This window comes from Rhinatrema bivittatum, chromosome 3 (genome assembly GCF_901001135.1).
Source record: "Rhinatrema bivittatum chromosome 3, aRhiBiv1.1, whole genome shotgun sequence".
In the NCBI taxonomy this organism is placed as follows: domain Eukaryota; kingdom Metazoa; phylum Chordata; class Amphibia; order Gymnophiona; family Rhinatrematidae; genus Rhinatrema; species Rhinatrema bivittatum.
In genome coordinates this window covers 162,283,897-162,305,699 of record NC_042617.1, presented here as the reverse complement: position 1 = coordinate 162,305,699, position 21,803 = coordinate 162,283,897, and the positions used below count along the sequence as shown (strand labels likewise).

Below are 21,803 nucleotides of genomic sequence, written 5' to 3'. Positions count from 1 at the left end.
AGGTTCGTCCCAAACCCCCTAATGAAGTTTTGCTGACCTACCCTCGGAACGAGGGATCGAATGTCCCTCTTCTACCAGCGGTGGATCGAGATCACTTCGGACAAAAGGGTACTGGAGGTCATTAGAGAAGAATATGTGCTGGAATTTTGCCACTCTCAGCACAAGAAGCAGGCAGTGGAGACTACCCTGTTAAAGCTTTTCAGGATAAGGGCTATAATCCCTGTACCTGCAACCCAGGAAATACGGGGCAAAACTAAGAAATTGCCATGCTGGGTCAGACCAAGGATCCATCAAGCCCAGCATCCTTTTTCCAACAGAGGCCAAACCAGGCCACAAGAACCTGGCAAGTACCCAAATACTAAGAAGACCCCATGCTACTGGTGCCAGTAATAGCAGAGGCCATTCCCTAAGTCAACTTGATTAATAGCAGTTAATGGACTTCTCCAAGAACTTATCCAAACCTTTTTTGAACCCAGCTACACTAACAGCATTAACCACATCCTCTGGCAACAAATTCCAGAGCTTAATTGTGCGTTGAGTGAAAGAATTTTCTCTGATTAGTCTTAAATGTGCTACTTGCTAACTTCGTTTCCCCCCTAGTCTTCCTATTATCCGAAAGTGTAAATAATTGATTCTCATATACTCGTTCAAGACCTCTCATGATTTTAAACACCTCTATCATATTCTGCCTCAGCCATCTCTTCTTACCATATGACAGGGTATCCGTGCCATTGGCCGGCTCCTGTCACATGGTAGGAGCACTGGATGGCCGGCGCCCATCTTTAAAGATGGCGGCGCCCATCTTTACGAAGGCGGCGCCCATCTTTACGAAGGCGGTGCCCATCTTTAAAGATGGCGCCGGCCAGCCAGTGCTCCTACCATGTGAAAGGGGCCGGCCAATGGCACGGATACCCTGTCATATGGTAAGGGCAAAGGGCCATCGGCGCCATCTTTGAGTGGCAGCCGATGGCCTGAGAACGGGAGATCGCTCCCGGGACCACCACTAGACCACCAGTTATGTTTTGGGGGGATCGGGAGGGTGGGGGAAGCTAAGGGGTCGTTTTTAAAGGGTCAGGTGGGTTTTTTTTTTATCGGGCCATCGGCGCCATTTTTGAGTGGCAGCCAAAATGGCGCCAATGGACCGAGAGCGGGAGATCGGTCCCTGCGCCCCCACAGGACCACCAGGTACTCGTAAAAAGTTTTGGGGGGGTTCGGGAGGGTGGGGGAAGGTAAGGGATTCGTTTTATAGGGTCGGGGTGGGTTTAGGGGTTTTTTTGGTGTGCCGGTTTTCCCTGCCCTCCCCCGATTTACGATTTTTCACGATAAATCGGAGGAATTTCTATTGTATCGCAACTCTTAACGATTTTTGATGATTTAAAATATATCTGACGATTGTTTTAAATCGTCAAAAAATGATTCACATCCCTAGTCTCTTGTATGATCTTTATCCTGTTGGACTCTATTCCCTCCTGGGCATAAAGTGCAACACCCCCACCAATTTGATCCTCCCTATCATTGTGATATAATGTTTACACTGATATAGCGCTGTCCCATTGGTTATCCTCCTTCCACCAGGTCTCTGTGATGCCAATTATGTCACTCATCATTTACTGCTATACACTCTAACTCTCCCATGTTACTTCTTAGACTTCTGGCATTGGTTATTCAATCTATTTCATTACCCAAGAAGGAGGGTTCTTTTCACCCCATCCTGGACTTCAAGAGCATCAACTGACATCTACGAGTGATTCATTTCTGCATGGAAACACTGCACTCCGTGATAATGGCCGTACAATCAGGAGAGACCTTAACCTCCCTGGACCTATCCGAGGCCTACTTACATATTCCAATCCAACAAGAGCATCGTTTCCTATGCTTTGTGATTCTGGGTCACCATTATCATTTCCGGGCACTGCCCTTTGTCCTCGCCACCACCCCTAGAACATTTTACAAGATTATGGTAGTCATAGCGGCATTGTTGAGGAAAGAGGTAATCCTGATGCACCCATACTTTGACGATTGGTTGATTTGGGAAAATTCTGTGGAAGAGAGTCTCCGAATGACCAACAGGGTGACTTCCTTGCTTCAGGAACTCAGTTGGGTCATAAACTTGGACAAAAACAGTCCTTGGAATATCTGGGAGTCTGTTTCAACACCAAGCACGACAAGGTCTTCCTCCCAACCACATGGATGAGGTAGTTGATCTTCCAAGTGCGTCTGTTGATGAACACGAATATAGCTCCACACTGGCGGGCATATCAAGTCCTTGTTTTGATGGCAGCAACTCTGGAAGTAGTGCTGTGGGTGAGGGCAGACATGTGACCACTTCAACGCTCCCTGCTCTCAAGTTGTAACCCATTGTCTCAAGACTTTGATTTGCCTCCACTTACCGATGGAAATATGCTTTTGGCTCCAGTGGTGGCTAGAGGAAGCTCATCTGGGCTGGGTATACCCCTGTCCCCTCTGAACTAGCTGATGCTCATGACAGAAGCGAGCTTCCGGGGCTGGGGAGCTCACTGTGAGGAACTTGATGGCCCAGGGGTGTTGGATCAAGGAAGAGGCCCTCTGGAATATAAACCGCCTGGAACCCAGGCAGTCAGAGTGCCGGGTCTACAATTCCGCCACATAATCCAGAATCAAGCGGTCCGCGTAGTGTCGGACAAGGCAACAATGGTAGCCTACATCAACCACCAGGGTGAAACCAAAAGCCAGCAAGTGTCACAGGAGATGGATCTCCTTATGGAATGGGCTGAAATACATCTACAGATGATCTCAGCCTCTCACTTCGCAGGAAAAGACAATGTCAGAGTAGACTTCCTAAGCAGGGAGAGTCTAGATCCAGGAGAGTGGGTATTGTCAGCCAAAGCCTTTCAGTTGGTAGTAGATCGCTGGGGTCTCCTGTCCATTGATTTGCTTGCCGCATCTCACAATGAGAAGGTTCCCCAATCCTTCAGTCGCAGAAGAGATCAGTTGACCCTGGGGATCATCGTTCTTGTTCACACCTGGCCAGAAGAGGAGCTGCTATATGCCTTCCCTCCGTGGCCTTTGCTGGGCAGGGTAATTTGCAGAATCGAGCATCACAGGGGATTAGTCCTACTAGTAACTCCAGATTGGCCCAGGCATCCATGGTAAGCAAACAAGCGGAGACTCCTGGTGGAGATTGTCCTGTGCCTCCCACTGCTCAGGGACCTACTACAACAGGGACCTGTCCTTCATGAAGATCCGGCTTGATTCTGTCTTACAGTCTGGCCCTTGAGAGGGCTCACTTGATGAAGTGAGGATGTTCGGCAAGGATATTCTACACGTGGAAGTTCTCTTCATCCCTAGCGTATGTGCGGGTCTGGAGAGAATTTGAGGCTGGTGCAAGCAATGTGGCATTTCCCCATGGATAGTCAAAATCCCACTAATTCTGGAAACTTTGCAGGATGACTTGAATAAAGGTTTGACCCTTAACTCCTTGAATGTCCAGGTAGCGGCTCCTTTCTGATTCAGGGGTAAGGTGAACGGAAGCTGCCTGTTGGCTCATCTGGACATGTTCTGTTTTCTGAAAGGGGTGAACCACCTCTGGCCACCCCTATGGTGGCTGGTTCCCTTCTGGAATCTTAATCTTGTTTTGGAGTTTTTGGCAGGGACCTCCTTTTGGCCGCTGCAGAGTCTTTCCTTGCATTTATTAACCCTGAAAATGGTGTCCTGGTGGTTATATGCTTGGCACGTCACATCTCTGAACTACAGCATTGTGTTGGGAACCGTTCCTCCAGATGACTCCAGGAGAGTTATAGCTTTGTACCGTTCCATCCTTCTTGCCTACGGTAGTCTCTGAGTTTCATTTGAGTCAGTCCATTTCATTGCCATCCCTAGATAAGCACAAGGACATGGAAGAATACCACATCCACTGCCATTTGAATGTCAGTAGGCTTTTGGTGCCATATCTGGAAGTTTCAGAACAGGTTCGAAAGACGGGCTACCTGTTTGTCCTTCATGGTGGAAGGGAGCAGGGCGAACCAGCTTCACAGGCTAACATAGCTCCCTGGATTAAGGAGGTAGTCACAGGATCCTATGTGAAGGCAGGAAAGCCATAAGAACATGCCATACTGGGTCAGACCAAGGGTAGGCCAGCATCTTGTCTCCAACAGTGGCCAATCCAGGGCATAAGAACCTGGCAAGTACCCAAAAACTAATTCTATCCCATGTTACTGTTGCTACTAATAGCAATGGCTATTTTCTAAGTCAACTTAATTGCAGGTAATTGACTTCTCCTCCAAGATCTTATCCAATCCTTTTTTAAACCCAGCTACACTAATTGCACTAACCATAAGAACATAAGAAAATGCCATACAGGGTCAGACCAATGGTCCATCAAGCCCAGCATCCTGTTTCCAACAGTGGCCAATCCAGGCCATAAGAACCTGGCAAGTACCCAAAAACTAAGTCTATTCCATGTAACCATTGCTAATGGCAGTGGCTATTCTCTAAGTGAACTTAATAGCAGGTAATGGACTTCTCCAAGAACTTATCCAATCCTTTTTTAAACACAGCTATACTAACTGTACTAACCACATTCTCTGGCAACAAATTCCAGAGTTTAATTGTGCGTTGAGTAAAAAAGAACTTTCTTCGATTAGTTTTAAATGTGTCCCATGCTAACTTCATGGAGTGCCCCCTAGTCCTTCTGTTATCCGAAAGAGTAAATATCCGATTCACATTTACCTGTTCTAGACCTCTCATGATTTTAAACACCTCTATCATATCCCCCCTCAGTCGTCTCTTCTCCAAGCTGAACAGTCCTAACCTCTTTAGTCTTTCCTCATAGGGGAGCTGTTCCATCTCTTCTCTGTACCTTCTCCATCGCAATTATATCTTTTTTTGAGATGCGGCGACCAGAATTGTACACCGTATTCAAGGTGGGGTCTCACCATGGAGTGATACAGAGGCATTATGACATTTTCCGTTTTATTCACCGTTCCCTTTCTAATAATTCCCAACATTGTTTGCTTTTTTGACTGCCGCAGCACACTGAACTATTTCAATGTGTTATCCACTATGACACCCAGATATTTTTCTTGGGTGGTAGTTCGTAATATGGAAGCCCCCTTCAGGTTAAAGCTCATTTCACTAGGGCTCAGGCAGTCTCATGGGTGGAAGCTAGACTGCTGTCCCCCATGGACATCTGCCAAGTGGTGAGATGGTCCACCTGGACTTTCAGGCCTGGGAGGACACAGCCTTTGGAAGGGTGGTGTTAACCGGACTGTGGGCAGCCTCCCGCCCCAATTGTGAGTAGCTTTTTTATAGCTCATTGATCCTGGGTCCATCTGGCTATATGCTAGGAAATGGAGAAATTTCTTACCTGATAATTTCGTTTTTCTTAGTGTAGACAGATGGATTCAACATCCCGCCAAAGATTTGCCTGTGGAGTGGATATAGATTCCAAGAGATTATGGGTAAGAAATCATCCAGTCCCTAGATTAGGGCATCTGTAATCTTACTGGGGTTTAGTGTTTGGTTGAGTACAGTTATGGTTATCCGTTTTTAATTCAGTTTTTTCATTAGTATGTCCACAGTGGCTTTTGAAGAGAATACTGAAGGGCTGAGGTCACTGCAGGTGTGTATCTAGGATGATGTCAGCTTTGAAACCTGACTTTCTCCATCTGCTGGCAGGGAAGCATAAACCCATTGGTCCTGAATCTGTCTACACTAAGGAAAACAAAATTATTATTAGGTAAGTAATTTCTCCATTTAAGCACCATTTAGGGTACGTTTTGGCTGAAGGTAGGTATCTAAGTTTTCATCTGACAATTTGCTTCAGGTCAGGTGCCCTAAATTTAGGCTTGCAATAAATTCACCTAAATTTAAGTGTCTAAATTAGGTGCCTAGCACTGAAAATTGGTGCTAGTTGCCTTATTTTTATCTCTGTCCTAACTCCATCCTCTGAACTGCTTACATTTTAGTGACAATAGGTGCCTAAATTTAAGTAGTGAGCCTAGCTAGTTTTTAAGGGCTACTTTAGGAACCTAACTTTTACAATTAGGTACTTAAATCCTTTGAAAATTGATCTCAAAATGGTTCTATAATGTATATTCTGTAGAATGGAAAAAGTTCAAGTCCACAAATTTCAAATAGCTGTTCAAAAGGAATGCTTTATTCGCATAGAAAAGTCAACATCTTTATGAAAAATGATCATAGTCCCCTGACACAGACCGTGATTTGTTTTAACTGCATTGGGAGGGACCAAACTGTGAAGTTTGTTGCAAGATTTCAGTATCTTAAGTTTTCTGGAGACAAGCGCCACTCTTCTCCATCATTGTTTTTAAAGCTACTATCCTTGTTGCTAAGATCTCCTTTTTGACTGATGATGATGTATTAGCTTTGACTACATTACACTGAGATTTGGACCCTCCCGACGCAGTTAAAACGAAACACAGTCCGTGTCAGGGGACGGTGAACATTATTGATAGAGATGTCTTTTGTAAGCAAATAAAAGATTCCTTTTGAACAGCTATTTGAAATTGGACTTTAATTTTTTCCAAATCACTACTATTGATTTGTAATTATATCAGTGATTTTGGGTTTTCATCTACTCTGTTTGGCTGTTCTGTGTAATATGACCATAAATCATGTGGTTATTTTCTTTGTATGTAAAAATTATCTGTTGGTTAATATAAGCACTTTTGGCTTTTATCCTTTTAGGAGAAACCCCCAAATAAAACTGAAGCCAATAGTTCACGAAAATCTGATAATTTCCGAGGGTGTGACTTGATCCAGGAAGTGTCAGTCACGATACGAAGATTCAAGAAAACCTGCATACCAAAGGAAAGGTTAGCCTAATGTATATATAGAAGATACATTTATACAGAGAACCATTTCCAGTCTGAAATAGTTTGTTATATTCTAGCAGTTTATAATTGCATGAGAGTTTGCCACATGATCCTACTATGTTCTTTCTGACTTGGTCACTGATTAGTAACTTCATATGAAAAGTTTAAGAGTAAGTAATCGGTGGTTAGGAGTTTTAATTCTATTGTCGAGGGTTGGGATTAACACACCAGCAGAAATCATTGACCAGTGGCAATCATAAAATTTAATGGTGTCCACCAGTTTTAATAAGCAATGAAGTTGACTGCATGATCATGAAGCTTCAGAGACCTTTTGCTTTGAAAGGTAAAATCACAATTGAACATTTATTATTCCTTTCATACTCTCCCAATAATAGAAGTAGAAAGTACTGGGATAGTTCAGGATAAGTTTTCAAAGTTGCCTAGTTGGCTAAGTAAAGATTTAGCTAGCTAGACAATAGGCATTGAAACCTTACAGGAACTGAGTGGCTAAATTCAGCTGTTTAGTTTTATTAGGTGAATAAACTTAGCCGCTCATATTCTGAGAAGTGCAAGGGGCAGGGTTCAGGAGAGGAAAGAAAGTTACCTAATTTTTAGTGGTAGCCAAATGTAGAAACAGGGATAGCTGACTTAAATCTACTCACTGCCTGTTCCTTAAAAAAAAAAAAGTCAAAATTAATTAATTAATTAATCTGTTAATTTATGGCCCCCAATCCGAAAGACTTGCCCTTGACATTACAGAAGTTGACATAGATATAATACAAAAAACATACAAAATGAGCAGGCTAAATAGCATGTAATGCAATAAAAATGGAAAACCCACATTTCTACTTCTTGCGATTCGTAGAACCAGCGAGTCATCAACAAATCAACTAAAATAAATGTTATCAGCATAAAAGCTATTACAAGAAAGGGTGAGTATCTCATTAAGTTAGGTGGAAAAAGTTTATGCCTTCTTACAAAATTGTAAATAGTCCAGTTCTTGTTGGAGATCAAGAGGTAAAGAAATCCAAAGCACAACTGTAAATGAGAATGCTTTGGTTCATGTCTCTAGTAAATAAAAAGTTTTAACAATGTATTGAGTGCACTATTTCCCATAAGGTGCAGAGTGCAAATTGGGACATATTCAACTAATGATGTTTAAAAATGAGTATCTCTCCACAGTGCCTTAAACACTAGCATTAAGTCCTTAAATTTAATGTGTCAAAAAAGGCAGCCAATGTAAATAACATAACACAGGCCCTAACATGCTTGATTTCTGGTGATTATACAAGCAGCAGCATTTTGAATGAGTTGCAAAGCCATCACTAAATTACAGAGAATTGCAGTATCAGTATACTTGAACACTTGTAGATCAGCAGGATGCAGTAATGGTTTGTCTCCAAACTAGTTTTATGTATTTATTTATTTTTTGTGATTTGTTGTTTATTTGACAAATGCACATATTCCATGAAGATTTGTACATGACATTGCAAGAGGTACAAAATGTTCTTACCATATTCAAATGTATATCTTATTTCAACTGGAACAATTGTCAACTGGTAAACTATCAACAATAAACATTTTTTTTTTTTTTTTAGTAAAGCACTCTTCTGTTTCCTGAGTGTCATAGAAACATATAGAAATGACAGCAGAAGACGACCAAATGGCCCATCCAGTCTGCCCAGCAAGCTTTCGCACTCTTTTTTTTTTTTTTTTTTTCCTCATACTTATCTGTTACTCTTGGCCCTTAGTAACCTTTTGGTTCTATTTCCCTTCCACCCCCGCCATTAATGTAGAGAGCAGTGTTGGAACTGCATCTAAGTGAATATCTAGCTTAATTAGTTAGGGGTAGTAACCGCCTCAATAAGCAAGCTACACCCATGCTTATTTGTTTACCCAGACTATGTAATTCAGTGCTTGTTGGTTGTTGTCTGTATATAGATCCACTTTTCTTCATTCCCCCTGCCATTGAAGCAGAGAGCTATGCTGGGATATGCATTGAAAGTGAAGAATCAGGCTTTCTTTCCTGCCGTTGAAGCAGAGAGCTACACTGGATATGGAGGAAAAACACTGGGACCTGTGCTTTTTGTCCATCAGAAAAAGCTCAATCTCAGCCAATATCATAGAAAACGGGTACAAATTACTCTATTGTTGGTATCTTACTCTTGCAAGACTACAGAAATATTATCCCAACTTGAGTGGGAAGTGTTGGGGATGTGGCAACGTGGGTCACTTATTTCATATATGGTGGGAATGTCCTGTTATAGTTGCATTCTGGGATAAAATACTTGAGACCCTATTTGGGTCTCAAGTATTTTACGTATTGAACGTAATGTCTTATTATTTTCACCCCCTTCTGCCTAGTATCCCCCCTCCCTTCCCTCCCCCATCCCTCTTCCCAGGTGTAAGGCAAACACTGTTTTACACACTAGGTTTTCAGTTACACAGAGTTTTCAATAACTCCGCTGTTTAACAGTAAGTCCGCTATTTAGAGGCCTGAGGCATTCCTCTGCTGCCAGTCAAGATACGGTTTCTACCGTTTCTCAAATTTGGGTATTTGCTTACGTCTGATTGCTGTAAGTTTGTTTAAATGAGTCTTTGAGTCACTCAATTGATAGTGGGAGCCACCTTATTATTCCAGTGACGTGCTATCTCTATACAAGCAGCTATAATGATTTGTAGACTCAACAAATATATTTCTGAGGAGAGTTCTTCTACTGGTATGCTTAATATTAACCTTGAGTCCTTTAGAATTCGGGCCCCCACTATCTCAAATAGGGTCTCAAGTATTTTATCCCAGAATGCAACTATAACAGGACATTCCCACCATATATGAAATAAGTGACCCATGTTGCCACATCCCTGCCAACACTTCCCACTCAAGTTGGGATAATATTTCTGTAGTCCTGCAGGAGTAAGATACCAACGGTAGAGTAATTTGTACCCATTTTCTATGATATTGGCTGAGATTGAGCTCTTTCTGATGGACATAAAGCACAGGTCCCAGTGTTTTTCCTCCAACACTTGTCCTAAATCTTTTTCCCAGCTTATGATATGTGAGGGAATGGAGGATCCATCTTTGTTCAGCATGCGACAAATTCTAGATATGCCTCTCTTTATTAAGTGGGGTTTAGCACATAGCCCTTCAAACAGGGATTTTCCCATTAATAACCCCTCTCTAACTCTCGTTTGAGGCATAAAGTGAACCAATTGTATATACAAGTAGTAATCTGAGTTGTCAAAGTGGAATAACTCTTGAAGTTCCTGGAAGCTTTTTATCTTGTTTCTAGTCCATAAATGTTCCAGTCTGCTACAGCCTTTTCCTACCCACTTGGTAGCTGCTGCTTTGGAGCAACCTGGAGTAAATTCTCTATTCATGAATATTGGGGAACTATAATAATAGATTTCCTAGCGTGTAGCCAGATGGACTCACGACCAGTGGGTTATGTGCTCTTCTGCTAGCAGATGGGAGACGGAGTCAGATTTCAAAGCTGATGTCACTTAGATATACCCCTGCAGTGAGCTCAGCTCTTCAGTATTTCTTAGTCTCCTAGCAGATGTGGCCACTATCCACACACTACAATAGTGTTAAGAATTACAACAAAGAAGAAACATTTTTACCTTAAAGAAGATCGAGCCCTACTCTACTGCGGTGATACCTAAGGGTCCCTCCCCCAGTTGAGAATTCCTGAGGTGATTTTCGATATCCTTCAGAGGTGTGCCTTGGTCCTGTAGCCAGTTCCCAGCGTGGACTTAGCTCCCAGAGTGGCTGAAAGACAGCGGGTGCACAACCGAGCGTGGCGGTGAAGGTAAAGGCCCCCCCCCCCCCCCCCCCTGCAGCTGGGGACCGTCCTGGCACATGATCGGTAAGCAGAAAACTTTAAATTCAGGTCTCCGGGGCTAGGATTGTCGTACCGATTCCGTTTTTTCTTCCTGCGAGCAGCTTTGGTTGGGCTAAGCCCCGATCCGGTGCAGAGGTCCAGACAGGTGGAGACCCTCGGGGGCCCTGTCGGCACCATCTTTCCTTCTCGACTGGCGCTACGCGTGAGGCAGGCCGGACAGCTGAGGTGCCCAACTTGTGTGCATCCAATATAGATGCATGCACAGCTCAGCGCACACCGCGCGCATAACTACACACACAGCCGCGCTTACAGCTACATGCGTGCATTGTGCTCACACACATAACTATGCGCACATTGAAGCACATTACCTGTGTGCCTAGACATAGAGACAATGGCACCTGCATCCAAGAAGGCACTCTCTTTGCACAGCCTGCCAATTCAGAGCTACGCAGCCTGAACTGGAGTCCTGCCTGTGTCGTCATTGCGAAGAAGCCCAGGGGGACCAAAGCCTGGTCCCTCACTGTCGGAGGATGGGTCCAGAACTACTAGATACGATAGCACCCCGGATCTATGCAACTCGGAAATGGTATCTCCACAAGAGGGCACCTCAGGGGACCTTATTACGACTCCCCCTGGTGTTAACATGGACCCATGGACCTTCTCCTGGCTAGAATATTTCAGGGGCTTGCAAGCCTTCGTTCAGTCACAATCAGCCCCAGCTGCGACTCGGGTTCAACGCCTGCCGGCAGCACAGGATCCTCTCGGCCCTGTTCGGATGCCTTGAGACATGCCTCGCCTAACCAAGAATTTCCTGGACGGGGACCAGGATACCTCAGATGATGATGGTGGCTCTCTGGAAGAAGGAGAAATCCCTCCAGGCCTGGAACCATACAGAACCATGCTTCTTCCACAGGGATGAATTACCAGCCCTTCTTTCCCAGACTCTGAAGACTGGAGATCCCAGGCACGGACCCTATGGTGGAACCAAAGAAGAACTCCATCTTGGTGTCCCTTCGTAAAGCTTCATGATACTTCCCAGTGATGGAAGCCATCCAGGAACTGATTGACCTGGAGTGGGATGCCCCAGAGGCCAGCTTTAAAGGAGGTCGGGCCTTGGAAACCTTGTTCCCTCGGGAACCAGCGACCAAGGAACGCCTGCGTTTTCCGAAAGTGGATGCCATGGTCTGTGCCGTCTCAAAGCGAACAACCATTCCAGTTGAGGGAGGGGCTGCATTGAAGGATACTCAGGATAGACAATTCGAATCCATTCTTATGCAGGCCTTCGACGCAACAGCAATGACACTGCAGTTTGCTTCCTGCTGTGCACTGGTGGCAGGTTCCTGCTTGCTCAGATCTGGTGCGTACCTCAGCCAGAGGAGTAGCCTCGGTAGTGGCAGCCAGAAGACAACTATGGCTGCGGAATTGGTCTGCTGACGTGACCTCTAAAGCGAATCTCACAAGAATGCCCTTTAAAGGATCTCTCTTATTTGGAAGCGAATTAGAAAAGTTAGCCAGCAAGTGGGGCGAATCTTCAGTACCAAGGCTACCAGAAGACAGGGGTAAAAGATCCCAGCGCCCCTGCCCCAGAAGAACCAGGGGCAGAGGCTCGCAACGCTTTAGACCCTACAGGAACTCACAGTTCCAGGCACCTCGTCCCTCCGGAAGGTCGCAGCCCTTTCGGAGAAGAACAGGCCTGGGGGCAGGCCCCAGCCATGCTCCCCAATGAGAATGGGCCGACCCATCAACAGGAAGAGGAAATAGGGGGTCGACTTTCCCTCTTCTATCAACGATGAGTCGAGATCACATCTGACAAATGGGTACTAAACATAATTCGAGAAGGTTACTCTCTGGAGTTCCGCAGCATCCCTCGGGACAAAATTATGATGTCACCCTGCCACTCCCACACCAAGAGACTGGCAGTGGAAGCCACTCTGACAAGACTACTCAGTCTGAAGGCAATAATTCAGGTTCCTACGCCCCAACAGAATACGGGGCGCTATTCCATCTATTTTATCGTTCCCAAGAAAGAAGGGTCATTCCGACCCATCTTGGATCTCAAGAACGTCAACTGTCTTCTGCGGATACTACACTTCCACATGGAGCCTCTTCGCTCCATGATAATAGCAGTCCAACCAGGAGAGTTCCTAACCTTCCTGGACCTCTCCGAAGCCTACCTTCACATTCCAGACCATCAAGATCACCAGCGTTTTCTATGCTTTGCGATATTGGGTCACCATTACCAGTTCAGAGTGCTACCCTTCGGCCTAGGAACCGCCCCCAGAACATTCTCCAAAATTATGGTGGTCGTGGCGGCAACACTGAGGAAGGAAGGGATCTTGGTACACCCTTACTTGGACGACTGGCTGATCAGGGCAAAGTCTTTGGAAGAGAGCCAGCAGGTGAACAGCAGAGTCAAGAACCTACTGCAAGATCTCGGTTGGGGCGTGAACACGATCAAGAGCAGTCTGCAGCCCTCTCAGTTTCTAGATTACCTGGGGGCCTGTTTCGACACCAAACAGAACAAAGTCTTCCTCCCTCCCCCGAGGAGAAGGAAGCTGATGGAACAATTACGATGATTGATGACCAATGCATGTCCCAAGGTATGGGACTATCTTCAAGTCCTCGGGCTCATGGCATCAACCCTGGAGGTCGTTCCGTGGGCAAGGGCTCACATGCGACCACTCCAGCGCTCCTTACTGTCACACTGGAACCCACTGTCCCAGGACTACTCAATTCGCCTTCAACTACCAGCAGAGGTACGTTCTCAGCTTCAGTGGTGGCTACAGGGAGACCACCTAAGCAGAGGAGTAAGCCTATCCCCACCGAACTGGATCATGCTCACCACGGATGCAAGCCTACGAGGGTGGGGAACCCACTGTCAGGAACTGACAGCCCAGGGACAATGGAGCAAGGAAGAGGCGGGATGGAACATAAACTGCCTGGAAGCTCAAGCAGTCAGACTATAGTGTGCCTGCGATTCAGCCACCGACTTCGAGTCAAAGCGATTCGAGCAATGTCGGACAACACTACAACGGTTGCCTACATCAACTGCCATGGAGGAACCAGGAGCCAGCAGGTATCTCTGGAGATAGACCCTGTCATGCCAAGGGCGGAGATAAACCTACAAGGGATCTCTGCCTCCCACATCGCAGGAAAAGACAATGTCTCAGCAGACTTCCTCAGCAGAGAGAGCCTGGACGTGGGGGAATGGATGCTGTTGACCACAGCCTTTCAAATGATAGTAAATCACTGGGGCCTCCCAGCCATGGACCTACTGACCACCTCTGTCAGCGCCCAAGTCCCCAGGTTCTTCAGCCGCAGACGAGAGCCACACTCTCGTTCAGACCTGGCCAGAGGAAGACTTACTGTATGCCTTCCCCCCATGGCCACTACTGGGCAAAGACATTCGGAAGACAGAACACCACAGGAGACTAGTTCTACTAGTTGACCCGGATTGGCCAAGACACCCATGGTACACAGACATGCAAAGACTCTTTGCGGGGAGCCCTCTGTGCCTACCTCCACACAGGGACCTTCTCCAGCAGGGCCAGATTCTTCACGAAGATCCATCTCAATTCTCTTTTATGGTCTGGCCCTTGAGAGAGGACTCACCTGAAGAAGTGCGGTTGCTCGAAGGCTGTGATTGACACCCTGCTCCGCGTGTAAAAGTTCTCAACATCTCTGGCATACATACGGATCTGGAGAATATTTGAAGCCTGGTGTGAGGACCGCGGGATACTCCCGCGGACAGCCAAGATCCCCATGATTCTGGAGTTCCTACAGGACTGTATGAAGAAGGGGTTGTCACTCAACTCCCTCAAGGTTCAAGTGGCAGCCCTCTCCTGCTTCAGAGCCAAAGTGAACGGAATCCATTTATCAGCTCATCCAGATTTGACCCGCTTCCTAAAAGGGGTTAAGCAAATTCGGCCACCCCTAAAGTGGCCGGTGCCCCTATGGAACCTCAATCTGGTATTAGACTTCCTAGCGGGAGCTTCCTTCAGACCTTCCTTCAGTCTGTCACCTACGCCTCTTAATATTGAAGACGGTATTCCTGGTGGCAATATGTTCAGCTCATCGTATCTCCGAACTACAGGCACTATCCTGTCGGGAACCGATCCTTAGGTTCACTCCTCGAACCATATAGCTGCTCACCGTCCTCTCCATCCTACCGAAAGTGGTTTCCGAGTTTCATTTGAACCAAGCCATCTCCCTGCCATCTCCGGGTGAACATAGAGACTCGAAAGATTCATGCCTTCTTCGCCATCTAAATATCGGCAGATTCCTGGTGCGATACATGGAAAGATCAGAACCGGTGCGTGAAATGGATCGCTTGTTCGTTCTCCACAGCGGAAAGAATCAAGGAGAAGCGGCCTCGCGGGCGACCATTTGTTACGCTTGGGCTCCGGTCAGGAGTCGTGAACACCACCCAGCAGGGTGGCTCCAGGTGGAGAGAGACAGGAATGGCTAGAAACAGTGTCTGGTTCCAGGCTGGGTCAGGGCAGGCAGCAAGTAGCAGTGTCTGGGTTCAGGCTGGGTCAGGGCAGGCGGCAAGTAGCAGTGTCTGGGTTCAGGCTGGGTCAGGGCAGGCGGCAAGTAGCAGTGTCTGGGTTCAGGCTGGGTCAGGGCAAGGCAGGTCAGAAGGCCCGTAGGCCACACACACACACACAGAAGGCCCGTAGGCCACACACCGTAAGCAGAGCAGGCAGGTCAGAAGGCTCGTAGGCCACACATACACAGAAGGCCCGTAGGCCACACACCGTAAGCAGAGCAGGCAGGTCAGAAGGCCCGTAGGCCACACATACACAGAAGGCCCGTAGGCCACACACCGTAAGCAGAGCAGGCAGGTCAGAAGGCCCGTAGGCCACACACAGAAGGCCCGTAGGCCACACACCGTAAGCAGAGCAGGCAGGTCAGAAGGCCCGTAGGCCACACATACACAGAAGGCCCGTAGGCCACACACCGTAAGCAGAGCAGGCAGGTCAGAAGGCCCGTAGGCCACACATACACAGAAGGCTCGTAGGCCACACACCGTAAGCAGAGCAGGCAGGTCAGAAGGCCCGTAGGCCACACATACACAGAAGGCCCGTAGGCCACACACTGTAAGGAGAGCAGGCAGGTCAGAAGGCCCGTAGGCCACACATACACAGAAGGCCCGTAGGCCACACACCGTAAGCAGAGCAGGCAGGTCAGAAGGCCCGTAGGCCACACATACACAGAAGGCCCGTAGGCCACACACCGTAAGCAGAGCAGGCAGGTCAGAAGGCCCGTAGGCCAGGTAAGAAAAGCGAGGAAGAAGGCCCGAAGGCCGCGCAGGGCAAGGCAAGGAAAGGCCCGAAGGCCGCGCAGGGCAAGGCAAGGAAAGGCCCGAAGGCCGCGCAGGGCAAGGCAAGGAAAGGCCCGAAGGCCGCGCAGGGCAAGGCAAGGAAAGGCCCGAAGGCCGCGCAGGGCAAGGCAAGGAAAGGCCCGAAGGCCGCGCAAGGCTAGAGCAGGGAGCCCAGGTGAGCTCGATGCCGAAGCACCGAGGGAACTGTCAGGCAGGGTTATAAGGGCCAACCCAGAACATAGAGTGGACAGGGGAGATGGCCTGGGCCTGTCAGGAGAGCCAGCACTAGAGGGACCCCTGGTGGTGAGGCGGTTGCACTGCAGCCAAAACTGTAACAGTACCCCCTCCGCAAGGCCTCCCCCTCCTCCTGGGTCCCATCTTAGCAGGGGGTACTCAAAAATGAAATCAGACCCCTCCGAGGGCAGCAACAGCTGGAGCAATTCAACAGGCTCAGATGGCTGAGTCAGAAAGTCTGTTAGTGGTACCGGTTTGAGCCCCTCCGGGGGTGGCAGCAGGACCGGTTTAGCAGGCTCGTCTCGGGGTAGTGCAGCAGGCTCGGGCCCCTCTCGGGATGAAACAGCAGGCTGGAACACCTCTCCGGGCATTGTAGCAGGTTCGGACCCCTCTCGGGGCGATGAAGCAGGCTCGAACACCTCTCCGGGCGTTGTAGCAGGTTCGGACCCCTCTCGGGGCGATGAAGCAGGCTCGAACACCTCTCCGGGCGTTGTAGCAGGTTCGGACCCCTCTCGGGGCGATGAAGCAGGCTCGAACACCTCTCCGGACGTTGTAGCAGGTTCGGACCCCTCTCGGGGCGATGAAGCAGGCTCAGACCCTTCTCGGGGCGATGAAGCAGGCTCGAACACCTCTCCGGGCGTTGTAGCAGGTTCGGACCCCTCTCGGGGCGATGAAGCAGGCTCGAACACCTCTCCGGGCGTTGTAGCAGGTTCGGACCCCTCTCGGGGCGATGAAGCAGGCTCGAACACCTCTCCGGGCATTGTAGCCGGTTCGGACCCCTCTCGGGGCGATGAAGCAGGCTCGAACACCTCTCCGGGCGTTGTAGCAGGTTCGGACCCCTCTCGGGGCGATGAAGCAGGCTCGAACACCTCTCCGGGCGTTGTAGCAGGTTCGGACCCCTCTCGGGGCAATGAAGCAGGCTCAGACCCTTCTCGGGGCGATGAAGCAGGCTCGAACACCTCTCCGGGCGTTGTAGCAGGTTCGGACCCCTCTCGGGGCGATGAAGCAGGCTCGAACACCTCTCCGGGCGTTGTAGCAGGTTCGGACCCCTCTCGGGGCGATGAAGCAGGCTCGAACACCTCTCCGGGCGCTGTAGCAGGTTCGGACCCCTCTCGGGGCGATGAAGCAGGCTCGAACACCTCTCCGGGCATTGTAGCAGGTTCGGACCCCTCTCGGGGCGATGAAGCAGGCTCGAACACCTCTCCGGGCGTTGTAGCAGGTTCGGACCCCTCTCGGGGCAATGAAGCAGGCTCGGACCCTTCTCGGGGCGATGAAGCAGGCTCAGACACCTCTCGGGGCGTTGTAGCAGGTTCGGACCCCTCTTGGGGCGATGCAGCAGGCTTGGCCCCCTCTTGGGGCGATGCAGCAGGCTCGGACCCCTCTTGGGGTGATGCAGCAGGCTCGGACCCCTCTTGGGGTGATGCAGCAGGCTTGGCCCCCTCTTGGGGTGATGCAGCAGGCTTGGCCCCCTCTTGGGGTGATGCAGCAGGCTTGGATCCTCCTCGGGGTGATGCAGCAGGCTTGGCCCCCTCTTGGGGTGATGCAGCAGGCTTGGCCCCCTCTTGGGGTGATGCAGCAGGCTTGGCCCCCTCTTGGGGTGATGCAGCAGGCTTGGCCCCCTCTTGGGGCGATGCAGCAGGCTTGGATCCCTCTTGGGGCGATGCAGCAGGCTTGGCCCCCTCTTGGGGCGATGCAGCAGGCTTGGCCCCCTCTTGGGGCGATGCAGCAGGCTTGGCCCCCTCTTGGGGCGATGTAGCAGGCTTGGCCCCCTCTTGGGGCGATGCAGCAGGCTCGGCCCCCTCTTGGGATGATGCAGCAGGCTTGGCCCCCTCTTGGGGTGATGAAACAGGCTCAGATGGCAGAGCAGCAAGGTTAGAAGCAGTGCATATAGAAGACACAGATTGCACTGCTGTGGGCTTGATACCCCGAGCCAAATTCTGAGGCTCCTTATTTTGTTTCTGGAGGAGCAGTTTAGAGAAGGCACAGGCAGTTCTAGGACGTCTAGGGAATGTGCTCGTTAGTGTCTCAACAGCAGCTGTGGGAAGCAGAGCCCTGCTAGAGTTAATCAACTCTCTCCGTTTGAGAGAAACCTGTTCCTGAGGCTCTAGCACTGGTGTCACAGAAACCTTCTTGGCCAGGTAACTCCTGGGTTTTTCTATCCACAAACTGCCAGCTAAAATGTCTGTTTTAGTGGAGCCAGAAGCAGAATACCGGTTAGGAGAGCTGATTGTTTTTTCTAATGGAACAGCTGATCCTAAAGCAGAACAACGGGGGCAGGGTTTGCCTGGTGGTAACAGACACGGAAGACAGGAGCATTTCCACCACCCTGGTTTAGGATTTAAACAATTTAAACATTCCTGATAGACTGAGACGTTCCTCTTATGACAACCACTGCATACCCAGTGTTCTTGGTCTGAGAGTTGACAGGCAAGACAGTTCTTGTAACTGGGATAATTCAAAGTCTGGCAACAAGCACAGACATAAAAACTTGGAGGCTGAGGCATAATGTGAGTAGAAGGAAAAAGAAAAAATTGGCTCACCGGTAGTACCAAGACTTATCTCTTCACCTGGAAATTTGATGGCTTCGGCATACTGTTACGCTTGGGCTCCGGTCAGGAGTCGTGAACACCACCCAGCAGGGTGGCTCCAGGTGGAGAGAGACAGGAATGGCTAGAAACAGTGTCTGGTTCCAGGCTGGGTCAGGGCAGGCAGCAAGTAGCAGTGTCTGGGTTCAGGCTGGGTCAGGGCAGGCGGCAAGTAGCAGTGTCTGGGTTCAGGCTGGGTCAGGGCAGGCGGCAAGTAGCAGTGTCTGGGTTCAGGCTGAGTCAGGGCAGGCGGCAAGTAGCAGTGTCTGGGTTCAGGCTGGGTCAGGGCAAGGCAGGTCAGAAGGCCCGTAGGCCACACACACACACACACAGAAGGCCCGTAGGCCACACACTGTAAGCAGAGCAGGCAGGTCAGAAGGCCCGTAGGCCACACATACACAGAAGGCTCGTAGGCCACACACCGTAAGCAGAGCAGGCAGGTCAGAAGGCCCGTAGGCCACACATACACAGAAGGCCCGTAGGCCACACACCGTAAGCAGAGCAGGCAGGTCAGAAGGCCCGTAGGCCACACATACACAGAAGGCCCGTAGGCCACACACTGTAAGCAGAGCAGGCAGGTCAGAAGGCCCGTAGGCCACACAAACACAGAAGGCCCGTAGGCCACACATACACAGAAGGCCCGTAGGCCACACACCGTAAGCAGAGCAGGCAGGTCAGAAGGCCCGTAGGCCACACACCGTAAGCAGAGCAGGCAGGTCAGAAGGCCCGTAGGCCACACATACACAGAAGGCTCGTAGGCCACACACCGTAAGCAGAGCAGGCAGGTATGAAGGCCCGTAGGCCACACATACACAGAAGGCCCGTAGGCCACACACCGTAAGCAGAGCAGGCAGGTCAGAAGGCCCGTAGGCCACACATACACAGAAGGCCCGTAGGCCACACACCGTAAGCAGAGTAGGCAGGTCAGAAGGCCCGTAGGCCAGGTAAGAAAAGCGAGGAAGAAGGCCGCGCAAGGCAAGGAAAGGCCCGAAGGCCAGGCAAGGCAAGGAAAGGCCCGAAGGCCGCGCAAGGCAAGGAAAGGCCCGAAGGCCGCGCAAGGCAAGGAAAGGCCCGAAGGCCAGGTGAGCTCGATGCCGAAGCACCGAGGGAACTGTCAGGCAGGGTTATAAGGGCCAACCCAGAACATAGAGTGGACAGGGGAGATGGCCTGGGCCTGTCAGGAGAGCCAGCACTAGAGGGACCCCTGGTGGTGAGGCGGTTGCACTGCAGCCAAAACTGTAACACCATTGCTTGCTGGATCAAGGAGGTAATCAAGGCAGCCTACATAGAGGCAGGAAAGCCCTTACCACTGCAGGTTAAGGCTCATTCTACTAGAGTCCAGGCAGTAACTTGGGCAGAAACCAAGCTGCTGTCGCCCGCCGAGATCTGTCGGGCGGCGATGTGGTCCTCCTTACACACCTTCTCCAGGTTCTACTGCCTGGATGTTGAGGCCCGAAAAGACGCAGCCTTCGCAAGGGCAGTCGTAAGTGGGCCACGGGCAGCCTCCCGCCCTGTCCGGGAGTAGCTTTTGTACATCCCGCTGGTCCTGAGTCCTTCTGGCTACATGCTAGGAAATGGAGAAATTGCTTACCTAATAATTTCGTTTTCCTTAGTGTAGACAGATGGACTCAGCATCCCTCCCACGGCTGCCCCAGAAATAGAGAACCTCAAATATCAATCTTGAGACTGTTCGGGTAAGCCTCGGCCTCCCTTTATGTTAAGACACCCGCAGTTACCTAGGTGTCGGCGTTTGTTTCAGCGCGCTGGCGGTCTCCAGTGTCAAAAAGTTTTTATATATATAATCAGTTGAACATGTTCAAAGTTAATCAAGTATACTTAAGTGTAATCAAGTATCAAGCAACATATATTCATACTGGCTATTCGAGGAGAATTCTGAAGAGCTAAGCATGCTGCACGGATATATGTAGGCTGATGTCAGCTTTGAAATCTGACTCAGTCTCCCATCTGCTATCAGGAGAGCACAATACCCATTGGTCCTGAGTCCATCTGTCTACACTAAGGAAAACGAAATTATCAGGTAAGTAATTTCTCCAATATAGACAGGAATTGGACAGTGGTTGTCCAGAAGCCTTACATTTTAAATCTTGTGATCATGTTCTCTCTTCCTAGGCTTCAGAGGTATGCTATGCTGCAGTTCTCAGAGTTCCATGAGAAGCTGATTAATATGCTCTGCAAAAACACAGATGATGGCCTTGCAGTGGAGCATGCTCAGAGTCTGGTATTGGATATTTTGTGTTGGCTGGCAGGAGTACATTCCAATGAACCCGGCAGGTAGGGAGGATAGTCCTAATTGAACACTTTCTGACCATTCTAAATCTGGCTTGTATGTATCACATTTAGGCACCTCTGAAGAGCAGTATGGTTCTAATCTTCATTTGTTTTGTACAGTTTGCGGGAAGGAAAGGAAAGTTTGCTTACTAAAACAAGAAAATGCCTCTCTGACATAATACGCGTTTGCTTCTTTGAGGCGGGACGGAGTATTGCTCACAAATGTTCGCGTTTTTTGGCACTCTGCATAAGGTTAGTTGTCTTATGAGTTAATGATCTATTTTTTTGTGTGCCACTACATGTTATAACACAGAGCCATTGTGAAAAGGTCTTTTTAATGTGTTTGGGGATAGAAGGTGTTGGTATGAGTGATAGAGATGCACCCCATGTATAGCTTGCTAGATTTTGTGTTCAGTGACAAGCTGAAAGGAAAATGTACTTTATGGCACAGTGTGAGCACTTTAATACTGTTTTCCTTCTGCAGTTGTACAACAAGTATTTACCAAACTTGTCCTTTAATCTAATGTTAAAATTTGGGAATATCTGTGGATTGGTGGAAGTTTAAAATGTATGTTCTTGGGGGTTTAAATATGTTTGAAATTGCAAATGAAATGTTTGATATTCTGGGAGTACATTTATCCACTACACTGACTTCACAGCCATCTCTTTTCAGGAGAAGTGCTATGCTGGAGCAGCAGAGGTGCTTTGTATAGTATAT

The 21,803-nt window shown here is 48.9% G+C and overlaps 1 protein-coding gene across 5 annotated transcripts in view; it reads left to right on the top strand.

The window, feature by feature from the left end:
- The window catches only part of BIRC6 (baculoviral IAP repeat containing 6), a 1,045,545-nt gene that overhangs the window by 280,704 nt on the left and 743,038 nt on the right, over nt 1-21,803 (top strand). For all 5 annotated transcript variants that reach the window (XM_029593898.1, XM_029593899.1, XM_029593901.1 and 2 more), the window contains exons 17-19: nt 6,685-6,812; nt 20,927-21,088; nt 21,206-21,337. In XM_029593898.1, the coding sequence (XP_029449758.1) occupies nt 6,685-6,812; nt 20,927-21,088; nt 21,206-21,337 (422 nt within the window). The remainder of the gene's footprint in view (nt 1-6,684; nt 6,813-20,926; nt 21,089-21,205; nt 21,338-21,803) is intronic.